The sequence below is a fragment of the Gymnoscopelus braueri genome, assembly GCF_963280865.1.
Source record: "Gymnoscopelus braueri genome assembly, chromosome: 11".
Taxonomy (NCBI): Eukaryota; Metazoa; Chordata; class Actinopteri; order Myctophiformes; family Myctophidae; genus Gymnoscopelus; species Gymnoscopelus braueri.
Genome location: NC_137613.1, coordinates 11,231,642 through 11,258,407, shown reverse-complemented (window position 1 = coordinate 11,258,407; position 26,766 = coordinate 11,231,642). Strand labels below are relative to the sequence as shown.

At 44.9% G+C, this 26,766-nt stretch overlaps 1 protein-coding gene across 1 annotated transcript in view; it reads left to right on the top strand.

Moving 5' to 3' along the window:
• Positions 1–2,286: 2,286 nt before the first annotated feature.
• Positions 2,287–26,766, top strand: part of gabbr2 (gamma-aminobutyric acid (GABA) B receptor, 2) — a gene marked incomplete at both ends in the record, with an annotated part of 395,075 nt that continues 370,595 nt past the window's right edge. The window contains 3 exon segments of the mRNA XM_080442500.1: positions 2,287–2,373; positions 2,375–2,398; positions 2,401–2,568. Of these exon segments, the coding sequence (XP_080298626.1) occupies positions 2,287–2,373; positions 2,375–2,398; positions 2,401–2,568 (279 nt within the window).

The window sequence follows — 26,766 nt, the reverse complement described above, 5'->3', positions numbered from 1 at the left end:
GGTCCTATGGGAATATAATGCTGTACGGTTTTTAACTTTCCTATACACTCCTGCCTGCCTGCAGTGTGAAACGCAGTGTGTGTGTGTGTGTGTGTGTGTGTGTGTGTGTGTGTGTGTGTGTGTGTGTGTGTGTGTGTGTGTGTGTGTGTGTGTGGTGTGTGTGTGTGTGTGTGTGTGTGTGTGGTGTGTGTGTGTGTGTGTGTGTGTGTGTGTGTGTGTGTGTGTGTGTGTGTGTGTCGTTGCGTGGTGTGCGTGCGTGCCTCCAGATAGCGACAAGAAGCCAATAAAATCAAATTCGGGGCTGTCGTGTCAAGAGGCTGATTGCTGATGCCCTGACTGCACCATGTTGCCTCCTGTATACATCCTTTCCACTATGCGCGCGCACGCACGCACGCTCTCTCTCTCTCTCTCTCCTCTCTCTCTCTCTCTCTCTCTCTCTCTCTCTCTCTCTCTCTCTCTCTCTCTCTCAGTCACACACACACACACACAACACACACACACACACACACACACACACACACACACACACACACACACACACCACACACACACACACAACACACACACACCACACACACACGCGTGCGCGCGCGCTTCCACCCTCTCTCCCCCCCTTTCTCTCTCTCTCCCCCCCTCTCTTCTCTCTCTCCTCTCTCTCCTCTCCTCCCCCCTCTCTCTCTCTTTCTCTCTCTATCTCTCTCTCCCCCCTCTCTCTCTCTCTCTCTCTCCTCTCTCTCTCTCTCTCTCTCTCTCTCTCTCTCTCTCTCTCTCTCTCCGCACACACACACACACCACACACACACACACACACACACACACACACACACACACACACCACACACACACACACACAACACACACACACACACACACCACACACACACACACGCTGCTCCCTCTTGCGCGCAACTGTAGGCCTACGCACGGCACGGCAGAGAGGAGAGGACAGCGCTCTATTTTTCTCCTACAGGCACTGAGGGACCGTGGCGGAGCCGCATCCAACGGTCTCTCTCTCTCTCTCTCTCTCTCTCTCTCTCTCTCTCTCTCTCTCTCTCTCTCTCTCTCCCGGTCTCCAGTCCTCCATCATATCTCCACATATCTCTCCTTCCTCGGACTTTTTTTTCTTTTTGTAAAGCCTGCTTCTATATCAGAGCCAGCATCGCTCGGATGATCCTCAGCCACCAGCCTCTCCTCCTCCTCCTCATCCTCCGTCGGTTTTCCGTTTGCGTTCGGTCCCTGGTTCTTCATGGTGGTATAGTGGACGGTATTCTATTCGACGGAGCGTTTTATTTGCATTTATTTATGTATTAATGAAATTGTCAGGGATGATGATGATGCACTGCTGCTTGCACATCAGTTCACGTTGCCGTCTCTTCTCTCTCGATTGGGAATGTATTACTCCGGAGGAGGTGAATTTGTACCCATAACAACAGCAACTGTCAACGAAGAGTCCTATAATAACCTACAGATCCTATAGGCTACATCACGCAGAGGGACGTGTTGTTCTTGGTGCATGGTGTTTTTTTTGGAGTGACCCCGCGTTGGACATACTTATTGCTTTATGCTGTATTTGAAACGGCTTGTTCAAATCGAAAGATGAGATGGTTCTGAGTTGGATATAAGCTATTCTGACAGAAGAGGAGGACCCCTCTCTCGCTGTCTCTCTCTCTCTCCGTCTTCTCTGCAAGTCTCTCGATCATCTGTGGTGCAGTTTCAAGCCTATACATGGAGCCGTTGGAATATCCTTACCGAGGCGCTGCTGTCATCGTGCAATTATACATATAAATAATATAAATAAAATAATATACATAAGTGAAAGGACGAGTTTAGCCCACTGCGGGGGACTGCTGCGGGTTTTCTGCTCTGTTCTTCATTTCTCCCTCCCTCTCTCTCTTCTTTTCTTTCTTTTATTATATACCCATTTTATTATATACCTTTTTTGTTGTACACCCATTATTTTGGGGGCTGTTATATACCCATATTCACGGGTGGGTGACGACTGACCGCCTCCTCATCGCGGGTCTACGAGCCCGAATTCTGCGATGCCTCATCTGTGAGGGGGTCGGAGGAGGAGTAGGAGTAGGAGCGCCGGGATCTTTGCGTTGGGGTTCGATCCCCCGGGGGGCTTGCCTTCCGTGCCTGCCTGCACGGGTAGTAAGGAGGGGTACACAGGGCTTTACATGGCTCCATCAGCCCGGATGAGGAGCATCATCAGCGGCTTGCTGCAGCAGCAGCAGCGGCGGTGGTGGTGGCGGCTGGGGTGGCTGCGGCTGGTGGGAGGAGAAGATGCTGCTGCTCCTCTTGCTCCTGATGCTCCCGGCGGCGGTCGCCCCCCCTGGGGGGGCAAGGTGTGCAACGAACCGCACCAGGCACGGCCCAGGACAACAGCTGGTTTTTCCCCGGGACGGGGAGAAGCTGCCCATCATGGTGCTGATGCCCATGAACGAGTCGGCCCGTCTGAGCGGCATCAGCCAGGGCATCGAGCCCGCCGTGCAGCTGGCCATCGAGCACATACGGGAGACCGGGAAGTACTCGTTCTCCCTCGTCACCAAGATCTACGACACCGAGGTAAACATCCACATGAGTTCAACGCCATAGACAGTTCAGCGCCGTAGACAGTTCAGCACCATATCCAGTTCAGCACCATATACAGTTCAGCACCATAGACAGTTCAGCACCATAGACAGTTCAGCACCGTAGACAGTTCAGCACCATATCCAGTTCAGCACCATAGACAGTTCAGCACCATAGACAGTTCAGCACCATAGACAGTTCAGCACCATGGACAGCACCATATACAGTTCAGCACCATAGACAGTTCAGCACCATGGACAGTTCAGCACCATGGACAGTTCAGCACCATAGACAGTTCAGCACCATAGACAGTTCAGCACCATAGACAGTTCAGCACCATATCCAGTTCAGCACCATATCCAGTTCAGCACCATAGACAGTTCAGCACCGTCGATGGTGCGTGTGGCCAGGCTGGCTGTGCTCTGCGTGCGTGCGTGTGCACAGCGAGCAGAGCGCGTCCATGTGGAATTCATGCACGGACATTCATTCTATCATGTTCATACAACCAACCAGGTTTACGGGCCTTTCTTGTTCATTGCGCCATGATTATTTATTTGATTATAGGTCATTTATTGACCGTTATATATTGTGTGTGTGTGTGTGTGTGTGTGTGTGTGTGTGTGTGTGTGTGTGTGTGTGTGTGTGTGCCTTAGTGTTGTGGCTTAGTTGTCGCTTGTCATTGCCATCATTTGTTGTATTATTATTATTATTATTAGCCAGTGGTTAACCACCGTGGACAGACAGCAGGCTGTTTTGTTATATTAAGCCTGATATATGCTCAATAGGCTCAGCGGTGGAAGAATAACTAACATTTTGTAGCCTACTTAAGTAAAAGTATCAATACTACAATGCAGAAATACTCTGTTAGCCTATACAAGTACAAGTCTGGTATTCAGAATTGACCTGAGTAAAAGTACAAAAGTATTGGCATCAAAATTTACCAAAAGTACTCATTATGCATTTCGTGTTTTCAAATAGCCAAGTCTATATAGGGCTGAAGTTGTTAATGTGTGTTTTGTAATAGTATTTTCAATCTACAAAGTAACTAAATTATCCAATAATTGTAGTGGAGTAAAAGTACTATATTTGCCTCTGAGATGTAGTGGAGTAGAAGTAAAAGTATTGAAAATTGTAAATACTCCAGTAGAGTAAATACATATACATTTTACTTAAGTACAGTACTAACATGTACAGTATGTACATGTTAAGCCTGATTTATGCTCAGTAGGCTAAATAGCAGATCTACAAGCTCGCAACGCGTCACGAATGTGATGCATAGTGAGCTTGTAGATCTGCTATTGTTACAGCATGCAACACCAGCGTGCAACTAAGTAGGCTATAAATCAGGGTTTACAGACGCCTGAGGAGCGTTAGATATCAGATATTAGAATACCCCCGACGTCTAGCCCATGTGTCATGACTCACAACCACCCAGTGGTGGAAAAAGTAGGCTACTCACGTTTTGTACTTAAGTAAAAGTATCAATACCACAATAAGAAATACTCTGTTACAAGTTAAAGTCCGGAATTAAAAAAGTCACTTGAGTAAAAGTACAAAAGTATTGGCATAAAAATGTACTTAAAGTACCAAAAGTACGTGCGCAAGGGAATAAAGTACCAAAAGTACCAAAAGTAGAAAGTACCCATGCAAAATGTCCCATTTCACAGGTTTCAAATGTATACAGATATTTTGAAAATGGCAGATCTACAAGCTCACGACGCATCACATCGCAACGCGTTGTGAGCTTGTAGATCGGCTATTTTCAAATAGCCAAAGTTTAAATAGGGCTGAAGTTGTCAATGTCTGTTTTGTAATAATAATCCAAATCTACAAAGTGACAAGTAACTAAAGTTGTCAATTAATTGTAGTGGAGTAAAAGTACAATACTCGACTCTGAAATGTAGCAGAAGTAAAAGGATAGAAAATTGGACATACTCAAGTCAAGTAAAAATACCTCAAAATTGTACTTAAGCACAGTATTTGAGTAATTGTACTTAGCTACTTTACACCACTGCAACTACCGTGGGGCCACAATTAAAAAAACGGACACATGCTCCTATATTTCAGTGCCACACACATGATCAACAACAACATGCACTTTAATTGATGGCCACTCCGCTGTTCCATGTATACAAAATGTCACACGCCTCGTTAGCGTGTATAATTATGTGTATAAGGCTGTGGATCCACCATCCAGAGAGTGCGTTTATGTGTTGTAGGCCTATAGGCAGGCTGTGCATTAGAATAATACAGGATAGGTGGGCACTAGGGCAGTGGTTCTCAAACTTTTTTGTGCCAAGGACCCCCAAAATGATATGTGTTTGGCCGTGGACCCTCATGTCTAAGTATTTTCTTCCAGGGACCCCCAGAAGCAAAGATTTTACCCACAAATGTCGCTTCAAAACATATCATATTCAAAGAATTGCACACATATTCACGTTTTTTTTTTAAATAGCGCACTGAGTGCCGCGCTATGTGCTTGTAGATCTGCTATTTTTGAATAGCCAAAGCATATATTAACACATTTTGCTGGGGACCCCCTGGTACCCCCTCAAGGACCCCTGGGGGTCCCCGGACCCCACTTTGAGAACCAGTGCACTAGGGGACATCTGGGCACCTTGATGTAAAATTGGCTATTTTTTCCAAAATGTTAAGTAATGTAAAGTATACATGACGTGAACATGCACGGTACATCATTATTATTTATCCTTCAACTTATTGTTTATGCCCCAAAATGACTGGATACACAGGTTTTGTAGCAATTTGTAGCAATTGTAGAAATATTAGACCTTTGTTGTCAAATGTTTAAGCATGTTTATGTCTAATCATGCACATTACTTTACTTAAAAAACATTTTCCAATATTTTATTCTTAAAGCAAATTGGACAAAATAGCCAATTTTACATCGAGGTGCCCAGATGCCCCTATTAGTGCCCACCTATCCTGTTAGCGTGCATTCACCTTCCATCCACAGAGCTGGGAATGCGGGTTCAGTCACGATCTGCTGTGTTTTGTACCAAAAAAAAAAAGGAAAGCGCGCCTGAAGATGGCGGTAATTTGATGTGTGATTTTTCTTTCTGTTTTTTTTTCTTCCATTTTTTCCCCTGGCTGCCTGCACACTTGAAAGGAGGCGGATTTGACAGCACTCAGCCTTGAAAAATGAATTCACTCCCGTGGACACAGCCAGGGCCCCTAATGATAATAGATTGAGAAGTGTGTTACACAAGGAATTCCACAGGGCTGTTGTTCGCCGGTTATATTATTGCTACATTGTAAAAGTGCCATTTTTCATCCATCTCATCTGCTTATAATACATTGATTATTTGGCATTATTCTGCAGTGCAGATAAAAAGGGTTAGCAACTGGCCTTTTTTGTGAATGATGCACTTTGGTGCCAACTGCTCAAAAAGAAAGGTGGTATAGCAGGTTGAAGGTTAATAGATAACTTGGCACGATTGCATGATTTATGTGTTAAACAGCCTACATAGGCTAGGACTTTGTCTTGGGTCTTATCTCTTTGATGCTTGGGCTCATTTAATATACAGTATTATCATTTTGAGCTATGCAGATTGGTTCCTGCAAACGTTGAGCTTCGCTCCAGTCCTCTCTGGCACAAGATTATACCTGCAGCTCATATTGTCTCTGTCGGGGTTGGAAACCTCATATGTCCAAAACTGTTACTACTTTTCCAGGATTCAAATTCAAAAGTACAGCAAAAGTAGCAGATCTTTCGAGCTTGTAGATCTGCTACTTTGGATGCTTTTGTGTGACAACTGTAGTGTGATCAAGTAGGGAGTTAATTGACATAATTATGGAGATAAGAGGTTTCCGCCCGACGGCAACAATATAGTAATTTCAGAGATAACTTGTCACAATTGCACGATGACTGTGTTAAATAGCCTACAGTACATTCTTCTGCCTACACATACGTCATGTCCTACTATGAGCGAATAGGGGAAAGGGATCAACATCACGTGATTCTCTTGTTTGGCCCGACAAAAACCTGGATGTGTGTCTCAAAGAATATATATGATTATTGGCAGAATCGCAGAAAGTTTAGAATATTTTGCGGTCCCACTTTCATTTTTCACAAGATCTGTGATTGTGCAATGACTTGCACCTGTACCCGTATGTGTGTCTCAAAGAATATATTAGGGCCCAGTGGTGAGTTCTACTAGCCTGGTAAACCCCCTCCCTCCGGAAATCTCATTTGCATTTGATTTCAGGGAGGTCTGGGATTGCGAAGGGAGTAGAGATGGCCGAACACTGCGTGTCCGAACCAATCAGCGGCTGCTAGGGGCGGGATCATCCAATCACCTGCCTAGTAGCTTGAAAAAAAGAAAAACTGTCTGTCATCGATTCTGCGCCCGGAGTCTCAGATGCAAGTACGCTGTGAAACAAAATGTGTGTCGCAAGCTTTCTTCCATTTGACGGTGTCAGGTTAGAGTTCTACCGGTATATGCTATATACGCAGTATACTCAAACCGACATTATGAAAAAAATAGTATACTATACCCTTTGTAACCACAATAATTCATTCTGTGACCGCGCGCGTATATGTGTGCGTGCCGTGCGTGAGGGAATAATTATGGTATACCGTCTGAAAAAAAAACCTAGAGACTACAGCGCTGCTGTACTGGACCTTTGTCTCTGGTGTTCCCTTTGATGCTGGGCTCATTTATTATACAGTATTATCATTTGAGCATGCAGATTGGTCCCCACAACGTGCACAAGAAGATTATACCTGCAGCCCATATGCTTTAGATGTCACTCCCATCAGTAAACCCCCCAGAATAGCGTCTGTGTGCCCAGGTGTGTCTACATGAAAGCACATGCAGGCTAAATCTCTGTTGACAAGAGGTATACAGTAAGCCCTAGGCATGCACTCACAACCACGGGATTAATACGCCGTTATACCGGCGTTATGGGTGTTTTTTTCCCCTCCTCCTCCTCCCTATCCTCCTCCTCCTCCTCCTCCTCCTCCTCCTCCCCCTCTTCCTCCTCTTTCACGGGAGAGAGAGAGAGAAAGATGAGCCGTAAGCAAGAGGTTAGTAGGCCATACGGCTCCACATCCACTCGGCCCGGGCAGTGGTGTAAAGTAACTAAGTACATTTACTCAAGTACTGTACTGAAGTACACTTTTGAGGTACTTACAGTACTTACTGTACTGGAGGATTTCCAATTTGCAATGATTTTACTTCTACTCCATTACATCTCAGAGGGAAATATTGTACTTTTACTCCACAAACAATATTTGAAAGCTTTAGTTACTTTGTAGATTTGGATTATTATTACAAAACATGCATTAACCACTTCATGCCTGTATACATTTCAGCCATTTGGAAATAGCCGATCTACAAGCTGACAATGCGATGCATTGTGAGCTTGTAGATCTGCTATTTTCAAAAGATTTCCATTTTGAAAACTTGAGAAATGGGACCTTCTGCTTCGTGTACCTACTACTTTTGGTACTTTAAGTACATTTTTACACCAATACTTTTGTACTTTTACTCAAGTAAATTTTGAATTCCGGACTTTCACTTGTAGAAGAGTACTTCTACCTTGCAGTATTGATACTTTTACTTAAGTAAAACAAATATGAGTACCTTTTCCACTACTGCGGCCGGGTATGATGAGCGATACAGCAATGGATGGCTGGATGGCTGGCTGGATGGATGGATGGTGATACAGCAATGGATGGATGGCGTGGCTGGCTCCCTGCTGCACGCTGGCAATAAATGGAACGTCATAAGTGGTGTCATCTGATGACTCTGTGGTCAAATGCTAAATGGCGCTACAGCTTGGCACTGATCACCCTTTCTTCACAGTTACCTAAAAATATATATATATAGAGATATACTGTAGTTGCTGTCAGGGCAGAAACCTCCTATCTCCACGTTTGAACTTTGTGTTTTTTTTGTGTAAATTAACGCCTTACTTGATCATACTACAGCAGTTGTTCTCAAACTTTTTCATGTCAAGGACCCCCAAATTGACACTTATTAGCCCGCGGACCCTCATTTGAAAAGATATGCCAGAGACCCCCATAAGAGAAGATTTTTACGGCTTTAGCATTGATTCTCAACCATTTTAATTTCAAAGGACCCCCAGTTTGACATGCATTAGGTTACGGACCCCCATTTAATGGCATTTCTATCTCTGAGACCCCAATTTATATTGTAAAATCTATGTTAATGTAACTCTGAGAGTGTACAAATGGAAACAAATGGACCCTGACGGGTCCATTTGGTTCCATTTGTAAACTCTCAGAGTTACAGACCCATAAGGGTCCATTGGTTCCTAAATATCCATCATTTAGCTGGGGACCCCCTGGAACTCCCTCAAGGATCCCTGGGGGTCCCCAGACCCCACTTTGAGAACCAATGCTACAGCATCAAACAGAAGCATCAAACAGTAGCAGATCCACAAGCTCGATGCGTTTTGAGCTTGTAGATCTGCTACTTTTTGCTGTTTTTGAATTTGAATCCTGAAAATAACAGCTTTGGACATTATGTGTTTCCACCCCGACAGAGTCGATAATATTTTATGGCAGTTTAAAAACGAATCCCGGGCGACCTGGCAATGTTTTAGGACAGTGGTTCTCTTCATGATGTCAAAGACTGCATTATAGGCCACAGAGCCCCATAACTCTGAGAGTGTCCAGCACCGGTTCCATTTGGTTCCATGTGTACACTCTCAGAGTTCAACCCTATCGCCAGAGGAAAACGTTGTCATTGAACGTTTCTCCAGAAACATTCAATGACAACGTTTCTGGACCACAAAAACGTTACATTTCCACATTTTTGTTGCATTTCAACGTTTTGGTTTATGGTTAGGTTTAAGGGTTATGTTTAGGGTTAGGGTTAGGGGTTAGGGTTAGGTTTAGGGTTCGTTAGTATGGGCAGAGTTACAGAACTGTGTGTGTTTGCGTGTGTGCGCTCCTTTCATAATGTTGATGATGGTCAGACCGAAAAAAACATCCAGTCTCTATGTCACTTTTTGCAGTTTGTAATTAAATGTTCTTTATTTTTTGCATCCAAAGAGCCTCAACGTTCGTCTGTCAGTGTGTGCGAGCCTGTTGTTAACGCTGGCCCCTCTCGCCTGTCTTTAGCGTTAGTAAGCCCTTGAGTTCTCATCTTATTATCTCCCTTCATAGTGAAGTGAAATGTCACCACTGCAAGTGCAGATGTGGTCTGCATCTTGGTGTTATAATAAACAACATAAAAAGCTTTGTGTTTCTGTTTAACCACTTAAACCCCACATGGTTGAGTTCCTCAGGGCTCTGTGCTAGTATCTTTTCTGTTATTGTGGGGAAATGGTGGCGTTCTTGTCGATCTGCTGTTTTCAGCTAAAGATAGCCCACAATACCGATGGGGTTTAAGTGGTTAATGCTGGCCTCTCCCACCTTGTCTTTAGCGTTAGTAAGCCCTCAAGTTCTTATCTTATTATCTCCTTTCATAGTGAAATGAAATGTCACCACTGCGATATAGTGCAGATGTGGCCTGCATCTTGGTGTAATATTCTGTTTAAGTCAACGGGGTAGCACGGAAAACAACCCCGAGGCCAGATGACTGTACAACACTGCATGCGAGAGCAGCTGTGTGCTTTATTTACAGAGAATTATAAAAGAAACCGACGTGACATAGTACTTGAGAGGAACGAAGGGGAGGGGGGGTGGTGGGGGGTTGCATGTTGTGTGAATCATTTCTCACCTTGTGGGTTCATATCATGTTATTGTTGTTTGATTGTCTCATACGGGCTGGCTGGCTTACGAGCACACATATATACTGCTCCCGTGAGACCTACTACAGGTACGTAAAGTAGAAGGAACCTTTTTTTTGCCTCAAACACATTGTGCCGATGACGAGGAAAAGTTGCCGGAGCCATTGCTGTGTGTGTGTGCGTGTGTGTGCGTGGGAGTGAAAATGCTGAGTTATACTGTTGACTTGGAGGTGTTTACATCATGAGGTGTGCATTGCACCTTTGTTGCCACGTAATCTTTTCTCTCACCCTCACATGCATGCTGGTGTCTGCAACAAAGATGCACATACCGAGGGGGCACAAACATGCACACACACACTCTCACACACACACACACACACACACACACACACACACACACACACACACACACACACACACACACACACACACACACACACAAATGACTACACAGTCATCCCTCGTTCCACGTGCTTCATGTGTCGCAAAACAATACTGTACAGCATGCGTCAGTGCATTCGTTACAGCTGTGTGTGTGTGTGTGTGTGTGTGTGTGTGTGTGTGTGTGTGTGTGTGTGTGTGTGTGTGTGTGTGTGTGTGTGTGTGTGTGTGTGTGTGTGTGTGTGTGTGTGTGTGTGTGTGTGTGTGTGTGTGTGTGTGTGTGTGTGTGTGTGTGTGTGTGTTGTACTGGGGACTTAGCCCGGCAGATGTAAGTAATCAGTCCCACAGCAGAGGCTCTTTATCCCTTTATCCCCTCTGTGGGTAGGCCTAGCAGCAGCCTCTCTCTCTGTATCCCTGAGTGGGTAGGCCTATAGAGCAGCCTCTCTGTGTATCCCTGGGCAGCGGTGGAAAAAGTACTCCCATTTTTTACTTAAGTAAAAGTATCAATACTGCAATGTAGAAATACTCCAAATTACCGGTCAAATACGTCATTAATCAGTGGTCTAGAATCTCTCCAGAATCGGGATCGGCATCTGACCCAAAGATCTGGCATCAGCTGGGCTCTAGTACCAACAGGACAGAACAGAATGCCCCCAATATAGAATGCCTGCAGATGGGACATCAGTGTAGCATTACTCCCCCTGAGCTTTGGGCAGCTAACAGAAGGAGTTACTGAGACAAAAAAAATGATTTAGAAGACATTTGTAAAGATTTGCACAAATGTTCAAGATTTAAAAAAAAAACACACCCAGTGTGAAGTGGGCGGTGTGGTCACAGTGGTCATCACAGTGATGGAAGAAGTGATGGAAGAAGTGATGGAAGAAACCATAACTTAAAAAAAAAAAAAAATTATGTTTTTTTTTAAGTTATGGTCCTATTTATAGGGCTATGCACATGTTTCATGTTTTCATGTTTCCCTAGCCAATCACAGTCCTGAATAGACTGTGATTGGCCAATCACGGTGCAGGGTTAGGGGGGTACATTTGTGGCCAATCACAGCGCAGGATTTGGTGTGCAAATATCCAAACCTCACATATAGGGGCGGTTTCACCGCCCAAAAATTGCAGATCTACAAGCTCATAGTGTGGCACTCGGTGCCGCACTATGAGCTTGTATATCTGCTATTTTTGAATAGCCAAAGTCCACTACGATTTTTGTAACCCATTTTTTCACCCAGTGGCAATTGCCCAAGCTGTAATCCTGGGCGCTACTCTCCCTCTGCCAGCCTGGGGAGAGCCCCGAACTGAGCTCATGCTTCCTTCAATGTCACCTGACAGGGGGGAGTTTCCCCGGTAGGACGTAGCGCGTGGAAGGAACACATTATTCCAACCAGTTCCTTTCCCCTCCATCAGGCGCCCTGGCTGACCAGGGGGAGGCAGTATAGAGACTAGGATTACTGTATTTTTTTTTTTTTTAGGGTACCTACCCCTAGGGGACACGGGGAGAACATGCAAACTCCACACACAGTAGGCCCTATCACCAACCCCACCTAGGGTATGAATGGGCACTGATGACGAGGAGGAGAGAACACGCCCCCAGCGCCCACAGCGTCCTCGGCGGGAATCGAACCCAGGACCTTCTAGCTTTGAGCCGCTATACTGACTGCGCCACCGTGCCCCCTTCTTGTTTTTATTTTTAGCTGCGGAAAAAGCTTTGGACTGATGCTGCGGCTGGGGAGCCTTACTGCAGCTCTGCAGGCTTACAGGAACAATGATCAATTGGCCTAGTGGTGGACTAGAGTACTCCACCCCAGTACAAAGTACGGATACTCCTGGTCAAATATTACCTCACTTGAAAGTTGCTCTGTCAAATTGGTACCTGTAGGCTTACAGAGGAACAGTGACTGTGGAGCCATGCCGCAGCTCTGTAGGCAATTTAGTGTTTACACTATTTAAATGAATACGTTGCAGAGCAGATGCATGCATGAGTCCATTGATTAATGCATGGCACCTACCACAGCCTTATGGGATTGATTGATTGATTGATTGATTGATTGATTGATTGATTGATTGATTGATTGATTGACGGATTGACTTTGCACTCAGGAAGGAGAGAGAGGGCTGCGTTCTAGTGAAACAGTACTGGTTGAAGGAGTATGGTTCGACATGCTGGGAGCTTGTTGATAGGCCATTGTCGATTAGCCAAAGTATAAAATAGGGCTTAGAAGTGGTTAATCTCTGTTAATAATCTAAATCTGTGAAGTAACTAGTAACTATAAAGCTGTCAATGAATTGGAATAAAACGCCTCTAAGATGTAGTGGAGTAGAAGTATAAACCACCTCAAATTTATAGTTGAGTACTTGAGTAAATGTACCCAGTTACTGTCCACCACTGCTCAAGAAGGAGAAAGCGGGTGCCTCTCTGTCTCTCTCTCTCTCTCTCTCTCTCTCTCTCTCTCTCTCTCTCTCTCTCTCTCTCTCCCCCTGCCAAGCTAGAGGCTTGGGCCGCCGTATTCTAGCGGTGAAACAGAAGTGCCATGTCACAGATGGAGGGAGGGGGAGGTGTGTGTGTGTGTCTGCGCGTGTTCGTGCGTGTGTGTGGCAGGGGGGGTTGGAGAAGTGGTAGGGGGCAAGGCGAAGGCTGCAGAATCTAAATCCCTTCATTAATCTCCCCGGAGGAGAGGAGCGGAGGGTGATTTCTATCTTTTTCCAACCCTGGCCTCTTGTCTGTGATCCAACACCTTGGGTGTCACTCTGTGGAAGGAAAGGGCCCAGAATGTCTGGCAGTGAAGCGGGGCCGAGCAGAGAGGGAAGGGGGGCCGAGCAGAGAGGGAAGGGGGGCCGAGCAGAGAGGGAAGGGGGGCCGAGCAGAGAGGCAAGGGGGGGGGAGAGCGTCGTCATCGCTTCTGGCACTGTCCCTGTTAGATCTTCTTGCTTCTAGGAATTCTTTGCCCGTCAGGCAGGCAGGCAGGCAGCGGGGGTCCCAGCCTCGTGTTTAGAAAAGCAATGGACTCATACAGTACGTCAGTGGTTTCCCAAAACGATGTGCCGAGGTGCACCGGTGTGCCGCGAGACGAGCTCGGGTGCGCCTTGGGATTTTTTTATCAACCAAACATTATTAGATTAGATTTGAGCTAAAAAGCATTATTTTACATTTTGGCTATTCAAAAATAGCAGATCTACAAGCTCGTAGTGCGGCACCGATAGTAGATCTGCTATTTTTGAACAAAAATTAAAATGTGTGCAAATCTTTGAATATATATATTATTTTAGAGCGAACATTTTTTAACTCCAATCTTTGCTTCTGGGGGTCCCTGGAACAAAATATTTTGAGATGGGGGTCCATGGCCAAATACATATCATTTTGGGGATCCTTGACAATTATGAAAACGTTTGAGAACCTCTTATATAACATCATACGTAGAACCGGCTTCAGGTCTTAATGGTTTAAACACCACTGGACTGAACATCGTTGGAATAAAATCTAAAACGGAGCCACAACAAATTGCACCAAAGTTACTTTTAAGTACATGTGCATCCCTGGCTATCGTGTTTCCTCTATTTCTAGCTCTCTCTCTCTCTGGGAGATTGTGAGCGGATGCATTTTTTTTTTTTTCTCGAGAAAAATCAATGCCGCCGCCGCAAAAAAAAAAAAGACACTCAGAGATATCTGCAGATGCAAGAATCTCGCCCGTGCACAGAGTGCAAAAAGATATGCATGATACGGGTATTTATAGTGCGAGGCTGTCCATCCGAGTGATACGCCGCTAGGCCTCCGGAGACCCCTGTCAGCGTGACCCGTGTTCCCAGTCATACAGCTGCTGCGCACAGATAACCGTTCCGCCGCCGCCGCCGCAGCCGATTTCCTTCCTCTGACGTTCCTCTGGAGGGATGAGATGCAGAAGTGTCACGTTCGTTCGTGCATCATGCGCTGGCGGCTCGCCCAATGCCCTGTTACAGTACATGTTTGTTCACCCGGGGGTGAACAACCATTTTACTTGAGTAAAAGTACCAATACTGCCTTGTAGAAATACTCTGTTACATGTAAAAGTCCTAGAATTAAAAATGTACTTGAGTAAAAGTACCAAAGTGAAAATAGCCGATCTACAAGCATCGCGACGCGTTGTGAGCTTGTAGATCTTCTATTTTCAAACATTCAGGTACTTTTACTTTTGGTACTTTAAGTAAAATTTGATACCAATACTTTTGTGCTTTTACTCAAGTAAATTTTGAATTCCGGACTTTTACCTGTAACGGAGTACTTCTGCATTGCAGTATTGATACTTTTACTTGAGTAAAACATTTGAGTACTTTTCCCATGCACCACTGGCTGCTACTGTATTATGGCAGGATCTGACTGTCTGTATGCAATATCATTGTCCATATCCGATATGTATTTGTCACTACCAATTGTCCGCCGTAATCTGAAGACTCACCTCTTCAGGCTCCACCGTTAACACTTGACCTATGGCCTCGACGACCATGCTGCAGTCTTATGCAAAGGTTAACATGTAATTTAGCACGTTATTTAGACAGATGTGCCAGGTGCCAGATGCCAGGTTCATTTGTTGACCTACATCGACGTTTGTGGTCGATGTAGACATATTTACAGAAAGAAGGAGGGGCAGAGGATGACACTCCCACGGGAGTTGTTTGATTCTCAGGGGGAAAGACGGTAGGGGATAAAATTCCAATTAGAGAGGATCCAGCACAATTTTTTCCCTTCCCGATCCGATTCCAACACTTACAACTTGAGTATCGGTCGATACTGAGTACCGATCCGATACCAATGCGTCTAGGAAAATCTAGGAATAAATAACAAACCCATTAATGAATGTTAAAATGCAACCACAAGTTAGTACAAATAATAATGTATATAGTACAGTAAGAGTATAAATCAGTAGTACAACGTCAACTGAAGCATTCAAAATACAAAATAAATGTTTACCGTAAATGAAATATCATCGTGTGATAAATTACATGGTGTCTAAATGGCAGAGAATGGAGAATGGCATTTTAGGCAGTATCGTCAGCTTTTCCGATACTGGTAACTCGAATTATAATTTGTGGGACAGCCATGTTTTTAGGTGCGTTTTAAAACTGGATGGGGAATCGAGACTTTTAATTGGCCGTTGATAGGGCATTCCACAGTTTGGTGGTGGCACATTAACGGTGACTTACTTCTTCAGGGTCAGCCAACGTTGGCTGCATCCCTACTGTATATATATATATTTATATATTCCCACTACCAAAGTGCTGAGTGCGGCTGGATGGATCCACTGACCCGGCACACACACAGCGAGGATCAATGCTCAGCAAACCCCTCTGCGCGGCGGCTTGAGCAGCGGATCTCCCTGGGGAGAGCCGGGGAAAAGGGCAGAGAGAGGGCAAGGGGAGAGGCACACAGCGAAGAAAAAAAAACAGCCGATCTACAAGCGCACGACGCGTCGCAATGGCAACGCGTCGTGCACTTGTAGATCGTCTGTTTTCGCCTCTACTCGTCGTATACGACGAAATGACAAAGGGCTTAAGTGGTGTGAATCCCCATCGGATCGTCATGTGACCGCTCCCTTTTTTCATGCCGTGGAAAATATCATTTAACATTAAGCCATGGAGAGCCACGCTCATATTTCATTATTATACTATAATACCGCTGCCTTGACAACTCCATGTCTCTTGACCTTGGTTCGCCCCCGAACGCGCACGGCGACACCATTTGTCACCATTTAGCAAAGTTCAGCGCTAATTGCTGACCTTTCATCCATGGCAGCCCGGGCCCCCGATCTCCCATCACGGCCCTCAGAGCAACGGCATGCAGGCCCAGGCAGGCAGGCAGGCAGGCAGGCAGGCAGGCAGGCAGGCAGGCAGGCAGGCAGGCAGGCAGGCAGCCGGCTAACACAGTGGTTTTCAACCCTTTTCATATCAAGGTCCGTTATTTATTTGGCATTTGAGCCACGGAACCACCGTTTGATGAGATTTAGACTCTCAGACCCAAGACTTTGATATTTTGTTATCATTGGATACGATTTTGTCCACAATTCCATGCTGTATTTTATTTATTTATTTATTTATTTTAAATCCCACGATTTTATAACCCATTTTTAACCCAGTGCCAATGCCTAAGCTTGTAATCCTGGGTGCTACTCTCCCTCTACCAGCCTGGGGGAGCCCAGAACTGAGCTCATGCTTCCTTCAACATGAGGAGTGAGAAGGCCTCCATGCTGTATTGATGTTGGTACCATAGGAGAGACAACAGGCAAAAGTGTATCAAAAATAACAATTATTTAATTAAGTAATGCAGATGTTTAACAATAATTTAACTCTTGAGAGAGTAAAATGAAACCAAATGGAGCCTTGGTTTCATTTTACACTCAAGAGTTACAGATCTATAAGGGTCCATTTGGTTACAAACTCTTCCATCTTTTAGCTGGGGACCACCTGGAACCCCCTCAAGGACCACTGGTGGTGGTCCCCGGACCACTGGTTAAGAACCACTGGGCTAACACAAGTTGCAGTGATGAGGAGGGACGATTCTATTTGTCTGCTGGAGCTGACCCCTGTTATTGAACAAACACTCTATCTCTATAGCAGGGACAACTAATTTAGGACTCATACTTAAAGCACTTCTTTCCAAAAAGGTCCTTTGTGTAAAAAACAAACGCATAGCGAACATACTGTTACACAAAAGGCGCCGTTCCTTTGCGACACATTCATCATCATCATCATGAAGTCCCTGTTTGTGCAGCGCAAACAACACAAACAACACAAACAACACAACACACAGGTGTAATTTCTTCCCATTTCCTCACACACACACACACACACACACACACACACACACACACACACACACACACACACACACACACACACACACACACACACACACACACACACACACACACACACACACACAGGTCGACATAAAGCTACAGTGAGAGGGTTTGTTAGCAGCTCGTCTCCTGTGGCTCTACCTGAGGTCAGACCAGTGTGGCCAGTCGGGCAATTAGGACTTTTTTTTTGTTCAGCTCTGGCAGCCCTCTGGCCCTTATAGTGGCTTCAAAGCAAACCCACCCAGGTCCCTACATTGCAGTGCTGTGAAGTAACTAAGTACATGTACTCAAATACTGTACTTAAGTACAATTTTGACATATTTTTACCTGAGTATTTCCAAGTACCTTTTCCACCACTGCTACATTGTCCCTGTCTCACGGATGGAGACCATTAAAAACCACATGAGTCCCCAGCATTCCTATTCATTTGGCAAAAAATAAGCAAACATTTTGGCAAGGACAGTTGATCTACGGGCTCAATAGAGCGGCTATTTTGTGTATTGAGAGGAACAAAGGAGGGGACAAAGTATAGACCCGTACGGGACTGTATCTGTCCAGTGTTTCATAACTGCGTTATACTGCCATGACAACTGAATTCCCCCCACCGGAAACAAAAAGGTCTATTTTTCATACAAAGCCACATTCTCCGTGTGAAATCCCTCTTGACGAACAGCGCTCCCAAAAGCCAAAATAGACTTGACACCTTCACCTACTCCTTTTTCAATCACCCGGTTATGTGTCACGACTCGTGACAAAAAAATCTTTGATGAGTGTGTTCATCGTTTGCACGCTAACAACTTCATCTGATATATGGTGGATTAACAGCATCGGTATGCTAGCTAGCCTGCTAAAAGTGGAGCGTGTCAAAAAACTAATGAGCCACCTGGCTGGCTCCACGGCACGGAGGAGCACCTCCTGTCTGTCTGCTCAGGAGGAGCACCTCATGTCTGTCTGCTCTGACTAGATTACATTTGCTTAATTTTCTGCCAGAGGAAGGTGTTTAATGTGATGGAGCACCATGGGATAGAGATGGTGGTGCTCGAAATATATGTCGATATACGTCAAAATACTCAATTTATTTTGTCTAGATGTTTTTTTGTGGGCCATTTTCAATGCATGTCCCACCCTAATTGGATCAATAGAGCTAACGCAGTATACTTTTAAAGTTTTAAGTTATTGGTAGGCCTATCACTTTTTAATGTTAAATGTTATATATATATATCATTAAAATCCAGGTTGAGAAGCACGTTGTTTGGTTCCCTGGGAGGCGAGTGAGGCGAATGCACAATTGTGCTTTGAGTGCTGGTGGCAAAGATGGAAAATAATCAGAGAGAGGGAGGAGAGGTGAACCGGGACATAATGTAGAATGTATCGATCTGTGTGTGTGTGTGTGTGTGTGTGTGTGTGTGTGTGTGTGTGTGTGTGTGTGTGTGTGTGTGTGTGTGTGTGTGTGTGTGTGTGTGTGTGTGTGCCTGTGTCTGTGTCTGTGTGTGTGTGTGTGTGTGTGTGTGTGTGTGTGTGTGTGTGTGTGTGCGTGCGTGCGTGTGTGTGTGTGTGTGTGTGTGTGTGTGTGTGAGTGTGAGTGTGTGTGAGAGTGTTTATGTGTGCAGGGATGCTCTTCGGTGTGTGTTTGTGTGTGTGCGCGCACGTGCGTTCATACTTCTCCGACTTTGGAACCAGCCGATCGCCCCATAGATATATCACTTCAGCACATACACACTTATACACGGGGTGCTGCCTCCTCCTCCTCCTCCTCTTCCCCGCTGAAATTAAACACAATAGGATGCCATTGTTATGTTCCACTGCCTCATTATCACACAGCTCTCCCGCTATGCGCCGCCTGTCAACCTTTTATGCCCCGGTGAAGAAGACGTTCCTCGCTGCTTTTCCTGCACTGCCTGCATGCAGGAATGGAAATAGGGCTTGGTTATGGGTTATTGAGCTAAATGATACTCACTGAAGGCTTGAGCTCATGCACTCAACATGTGATCAATGTTCTCTATAGCGTGGTTCCATCTGCATTACTGTACTGTACACACAGAAAAATACAGGTGCCAACTGGAACCAAAACTGATGCCATAGAAGAACCATTTTTGGTTCCAGAAATAACCTTTCCAGACCCTTTATTTGAATGGTTCTATAAAAGAACCCAAACCCCTTAAACCGTATAAACTTCATCAACCGGTTGAAATGTGTTTGTCGAAAATAGCAGATCTACAAGCTCACAACGCGTATAGCCTTTTAAAGAACCATTTAAAAAACATATTTTTGTCTGTGTGTAGGTGGAGGTCACAAACAACCAGGTGTAGAGGAGAAGCCAGCCCAATAGAAATATATCGTTGTTGTCGGGCAGAAACCTTGTATCTGAGTTTTTTATGTAAATGAATTCCCTACTTGATCATACCACTTACTACAGAGTCACAGAAAAGCATCAAAAGTAGCAGATCCACAAGCTGGAAACACGGCGCGAAGCGACGTGTTTTGAGCTTGTAGATCTGCTACTTTTGATGCTTTTCAATTTGAATCCTGAAAAGTGACAGTTTTGGACATAATGAGGTTTCCACCCGACAGAGACGATATACTTTTGTATTTGGCATATGGTGTCGATTTCTTCTCGTTATCTAGGTTCAGATGGAAAGCATCATTAAGAATCGTTGAAGATGATAAACGTGTACTGCATGTAAAAAAAAAGATATGAGGATATTTTGATTATTTGATCATTATTATTTTCTTACGGAGATTAACTGAGGGTATGATGAAAATGTTGGAACAAGGGACACAGAGAGAGGATAATAATGAATTTGTATTTGTGCTGGGGGGTGAAGGGATGGTGTAATGAAAGGTTTTAATTATGATGGACATGAAAATGTATGGGGGAAAAAAATAAACATCCAGGTGTATTCAGGAAAAAGATTCACCGCACCAGTTGTTCTCAAAGTGGGACCCCAATGTTATTTTTTAAATATTTTAACAACGCAAATCTTGTATGGTGGTCCCCACTCCCCACCCAACGCGAAATATTTCTAGGTGGGGGGTCCGTGGCCAAATTCATATTAATTTGAAAGGGTCATTGACACATGAAAAAGAACCACTGCCTTTATGACATTGAATAATATCCCATTACTCTCAATTAAAAAAGATCTGATTCCATTCAGTTTAGCATCCCGTCGCTTTGGAATACACGAACATCTATAAAAACTCAACATATGTTGCCTCGTCGCATTCAACGCGCCCCTAATTACACCCAGTTGCCGCGAGCGTGAAATGTAACAAAGGATCGTAAATGAATTCGGTTTTAGTTTAATCAATTAAGGTACGGAATGAATTTGTCATCGTCAGGAGCTTTTAATCTCCCTCGTTCCTTTGCCGTCCCGACCGTTACGTTTTCCCCGGCAGAATTAACGATGATGAGAGAGACATCTGTCGCCGTGGCCTCCTCTTTTTTTCCGAGGACGCCACTAACCCCGGAGATGTATATGCATACTGTAGACGCGATTCGGAGAGAGATGAAAATGTGTATGTTCACAATATTGCAAACAGTGAGGTACCCAAGTGTCTTGTTAACTAGTATTTCATGAAGGTCAGGGACACCCATACGGTAGGTATTCTACCAGAGAGGGCTCTACAGACTTTGTACCGTGCCGATTTAACAGCTGTAAGGGCAAGAGCGCGTTCTTATACTCAGCAGCTGTGTTGTAGAATGGGCTTCCTAGAAGTCTAAAGTCCATGTGGTCTCAAAGGCCAATTTCAAATGTTTCCTATTCCTATTTCCTATTTCCGAGAGCATAGACCTAATCGTAACTATGCTCTAATTGTAACATCATCCAGATATATCGCTTTTGTATAAAGTATATTACTGCAGTTTGTTGAACCATTCTTCGAAAAGACCACAATGGAATTGAAATACGCCTTCAAGCTTTTTCTTGTGTTTAACCTTTGGACTAATTGTGTGCACGTGTTTTTACTTGTGCATGCAAATATGTCAATAGAGAATTCAATACAATTAAAAAAAGATATATTTACATATCTCATTCAGAAAGGCGGCAAAGCAAGCAGCCATGCAGGCAGCTGGCCTGTCATTAGCCTTAACCAAACATTGACTCTGCCCCATCATTCCCTTGGACGTACAGCTGCGCACGGGGAGGGAAATGACATGACCCACGGGAATTGTAAATAAAGAGAGAGTGATGGATGGATGGATGGATGGATGGATGGATGGATGGATGGAAGGGCGGAAGGATGGATGAAGGAACGGAGAGAACAGGTAAAAGGTGGGGGAGACAGAGCATGGTATAGTGGAAGATGAAGGGGTCCATTGCTGAGCCACGTGGCCCATAAGTCAGGAGTAGGGAATGGTACGATGATCATTATTATCGTTTATCGTGTTAAAAAACGCTTACAATAATCGTATCGCAGAGATTTTAATCAATTCACCTTTGCCGAGCTACATTATCCGCTACCACTAAAACCCTCTAGAATTGGTAAAACGACCTGTAAAGAACATACTTGGTACAGTCTTTTTTTTCACTCTCTAAATCTCTTTGCCAAAAATAGCCGATCTACAAGCTCACAACGTGTTGCTTGTAGATCGGCTATTTTTGGCAAATGTTCCACCCCAGACTATGGATGCTGGGGGTTCAAGTAGTTAACACAAGTGGCATTTTATGAGTTTTAAGCATATTTTGATTATCACGATAATATCGTAAATGCAATTATTTTGGTCACAATAATCGTGACATGGAATGTTCATAATATCGCCCCTGTCCATCCCTAGTCAGGAGCCTCTCCTGTTCCTTTAGCGTGACGTACAACCCTCTGGACATGACACTGGTATGTCACAGGGACTTACCCCCCCAATCCAGCCCTTGATGCTGAGTGCCAAGCAGGGAGGCATTGGGTATCACTTTTGTTGTCTTTGGTATGACCCGGCCCAGGGGAATCGAACCCCGACCTCCCAGTCTCAGTCTTAATGCGTATGTATTACCACCAGGCTAAAGAATAGCTTCTTCCCTGTAGCTGTGAGAATTACGAACTCTAGACTTTGAACTGTGATCATTGCACTAGTGATCTGTGAGATTACCCGTGAACTCAGCACTATGAACTGAACTGTGACACATCAATTGGTTTTTTTTATTAAATGTTTTAATGCTGTTTTTGTATTTTGCTGCTTTTAATACTGTTGTTGCTATTGCAGTTTTTAGTGGGCACGTGCAATTTTAGTGGGTAAGTGCAATTGCTTTATTGCACTATAAGTATTGCGTTTTATGTTGTGTTAAGGTGTATTTTATTCATTCTGCCATGACCAGGACCTGGGTAACACATTTTGTTCTGTATGCAATGACAATAAAGCTCCTTGAACCTTGAACCTCAGGTCGGACTCTCTAACTAAAAGGCATACTGTCGCTTGTAGTCGAGTAATATTTGAGCAGCAGTATACTTTGACTCGAGTACTTGGGCTGAGTACTCTGTTGGGGGGGGGGATGCTGGTGTAATTGACGTGAATGGATGTCGGGGGAGGAGGGAACTGGAGGTTGTGGCTCTGGCTGTTCATTCGGTAGCTGAGAGCAAGATGGCTGCCGTTGTGAACTTGTGTCTGGAGTATACTGCTGCTGATTCAGTGCGTCTGTCTGCGAACAGGCCATGCATCTATAAAGCTGCCATTGATCCATCACGGCAGGTTCACAGGCATTTGCACAGTCAATTAACACACTGAGCGTTTACCCTGCATTTCAAAACAAACAGCCAAACCCCATCTCTGTGTCTCTGTGCTCCTCATGCAGTGCCAGGTTAAAACTCATTTCACATTTCACTCACGGTTCCCCTGGCTGAGCATTATTGTTATATTTTTTTGCTCAAGTGTGTAAATGGATCCACAAGAATAATAATGATGATGTTTATACGCTTATGGATGCTGACCTCAAGGGAACGTCCATTCTGCTGTTGCGTTGGGGAGAATGTTGAGAGAATCTCCATCACTGTGTGTGTTGCCGGTGTGTGCGTTATGTAGGCCTGTATACGTACGTGCGCGCGTGTGTTAATGTGAGATAAAGAGGGATTTCAACGGGTGATGTGTCATTGTCTTTCCTTTAAAGATAACAACCCCCTCTTCTGTAATTTGACCTTTCACCTTTGTATTTCACCTTTGTCACCTCATCAGGGGAACATTCAATATACAGCACAATGCTTTTATCCCCCCCCCCAAACACACGTGCGCACACATAGGGCTGTCACGATTACACATTGAAGTTGACAATTAATTGTCAATAATTGCCATTAATGATTGTGTGTTTGGCATTGAACATTGGAACATACTGTATGAATTCCTTTCTTTTTCCTGTTTGCCATCTACAAGCTTGTAAGCTTGTAGATCTGCTATTTCTGCTTTTTTTTATATTCGGAAATGTGTGAACGTTTTTCAACATGGAAACAAGACGATTATGCAAAAAAGAATTGCAATTATCTCAAATAATGTTTTACATGTATATATTTTTTTATATTAATATCCTATTATCATATAAAAGAGTAGAAGCCACACACTCGTAGCTGCCGATGCCAATATTTTTCTTGTGGACACACAGACAGAAAACACCAACGTTTCTGACAGACTATATAGGGCTGCCTTCTTTAGGGTGAAGAAGGCATATATAGGCAGTTAAATCCGTTGGCTGGCACCATCACAAGGTGTGTGTGCTGTGTACCATGTGTAACCGCTATTATCATATAACCCACCAGTTGAGAATGGTTGATGTAGAGTAGGCTACCCGCCCCATGACAGGATTATGGAGGACAGGGGGTGTAATGATGTCACCATTAGTTGGACAAATGGCGTGTGCATGTTCTTGTCCCTCTCAGAGGGGAGGTCCCATGCTCCTGTCCCACTCAGAGGGGAGGTCCCATGCTCCTGTCCCCCTCAGAGGGGAGGTCCCATGCAGCACAGAGCTATATGTGGGGAGGGGCTCTGCCCTTGACGCTCCTATAATTACATTACAGCCTGTGTAAATTCCACACACACACCGAGACTCCCCTGTTTCTTGGGAAGAACAGATGTCTAGGCTTGTGTGTGTGTGTGTGTGTGTGTGTGTGTGTGTGTGTGTGTGTGTGTGTGTGTGTGTGTGTGTGTGTGTGTGTGTGTGTGTGTGTGTGTGTGTGTGTGTGTGTGTGTGTGTGTGTGTTCATACTTGTATTACGATACTTCTGTGGGCCAAAATGTCCCTGCCAGTACAGTTAGTAATTTGAGAGAAATGGTTGTTTTACGGTTACACATATTTTGGGTAGTTTGGGATCGAAATAAGGACACATATTCAGGTTGGGGTTATAGGGCTAAGATGATGCATTGTTTGTGCCGGTGTCGTGTAGCCAGTCTGAGCTTGTTATAGATCAGATTTTTGGCTTCAGCGTTAAAAATGACAAAAAGTATTTAAAAAAAGGCATTGATAAAATCAACATCCTAGTGTGTATGTGTGTCAGGGCCGGAACTCTTCGTGGTGCCCGGTGCCAGCCATTGTTTCAATATGTCTGCGCTCTTTACCGTCTACAGTACAGTCTTCTTTCACTTTTTTTCCCCTTCCCCTTCTTTTTATCCCACGAATTTGTAACCCTATTTTTCACCCGGTGCCAATTTTCTAAGTGATCCTGGGCGCTACACTTCCCCCCACAGCCTAGGGAGCCCAGGAGGGTAATGCATGAGAGCCAACTGACCTTCTTGTCACCTGACAGGGGGGAGTTTCCCCGGTAGGACGTAGCGCATGGGAGGAACACGTATTCCAACCAGTTCCTTTCCCCTCCATCAGGCGCCCCGGCTGTCATGGGGGAGGTGGTCTAGCGACCAGGATTACTACATGTTTTCGTGAGGGTATTAACTACCCTAGGAGACACGGGGAGAACATGCAAACTCCACACACAGAGTAGGCCCTTTTGTCAACCCCACCTAGGGTATGGGCGCTGATGACGCGGAGGAGAAGACACGCCCCCAGCGCCCACAGCGTCCCCGGCGAGAATCAAACCTAGGACATTTCTAGCTGTGAGGCGACAGCGCTACCGACTGCGCCACCGTGCCCTTCTTCTTTCACTTTTGTCCTTCCGTTTGGTGCCAACCTGCTGTTGGTGCCCAGAGCCGTGCATTAAGCCGTTAGTGTGTTCACTAACCAAAGGCCAAACGACGACCAGAGGGCACATGCAGCATATGTTGCACTATGCAACGTTTTGCATAGCGTGCGCATGTGTGTGAAACGGGTTGTGTGGTAGTGTTTACTGCTGCACTGCTGCACACAGTCACTGTGTGTGTGTGTGTGTGTGTGTGTGTGTGTGTGTGTGTGTGTGTGTGTGTGTGTGTGTGTGTGTGTGTGTGTGTGTGTGTGTGTGTGTGTGTGTGTGTGTGTGTGTGTGTGTGTGTGTGTGTGTGTGTGTGTGTGTGTGTGTTCCAGTCCCTCTGGCCTATGGGAATTATATTCCCCAGAGGGGCGGCAGGCAGAGCAGGGTTGCCATGGCCACAGCTGGGATGTTCTGAGAGACTCCATAGGCAGGTGCCACAGGGACTGTGTGCGTGCTTGCGTGCGTGCTATTAATGTCCCCACTAATAGCGAAAATAGTTTTAGGGTTAAGTATAGGTGTATGTATTTATGGTTTGGTATTGCTTTATGTGTCTCTAATAATAGTTTTTTTCTTTTGGTCATAAAAAAAAGAATCTTATGCCTAAAATCACTGTTCTAAAAAGTGGTTGTGGTTGTGTGTGTGTACAGTATGTATGTATTTTTCTCTCTCTCACTCACCTCAGTTAAACTGCGTTTCTACTTGGTGCATTCATCATTCCACACAAATGGGACAAACAATTTGCAACAGCATGTTGGAAAGCGTGCTGGGGTGTGCGGTTATCATTTTAGGGAATCAGTCGGTCGGACGAAAATCAAAGAGATTTTGCTTCTCTGAGCAACATCTCACGCTGTCATGCGTGCGTGTCAAGCGGCGCGAGGCGACAAACTGCCACGTCGCATTGAAGTCGTTCATTTATCGCCAGTCACCTCATTTCACTTCCCTCCAGCTCTGCCATCATTATGCAGCCGATGTGTGCAGATATTTTTATATATATTTTTAAGATATTTTTTGGATTTTCTGACAGGAAACAGGGAGAGAGAGAGATGGGGAGAGACATGCAGTAAAGACCGTCGGGAACGGGACTCGAACCTGCGATGCGCTGTCAGGCTACTTTAGAGCCTATAGGTGACCGGACCGCCAGCCACGGTCCGGGCCGTGTGCTGGTA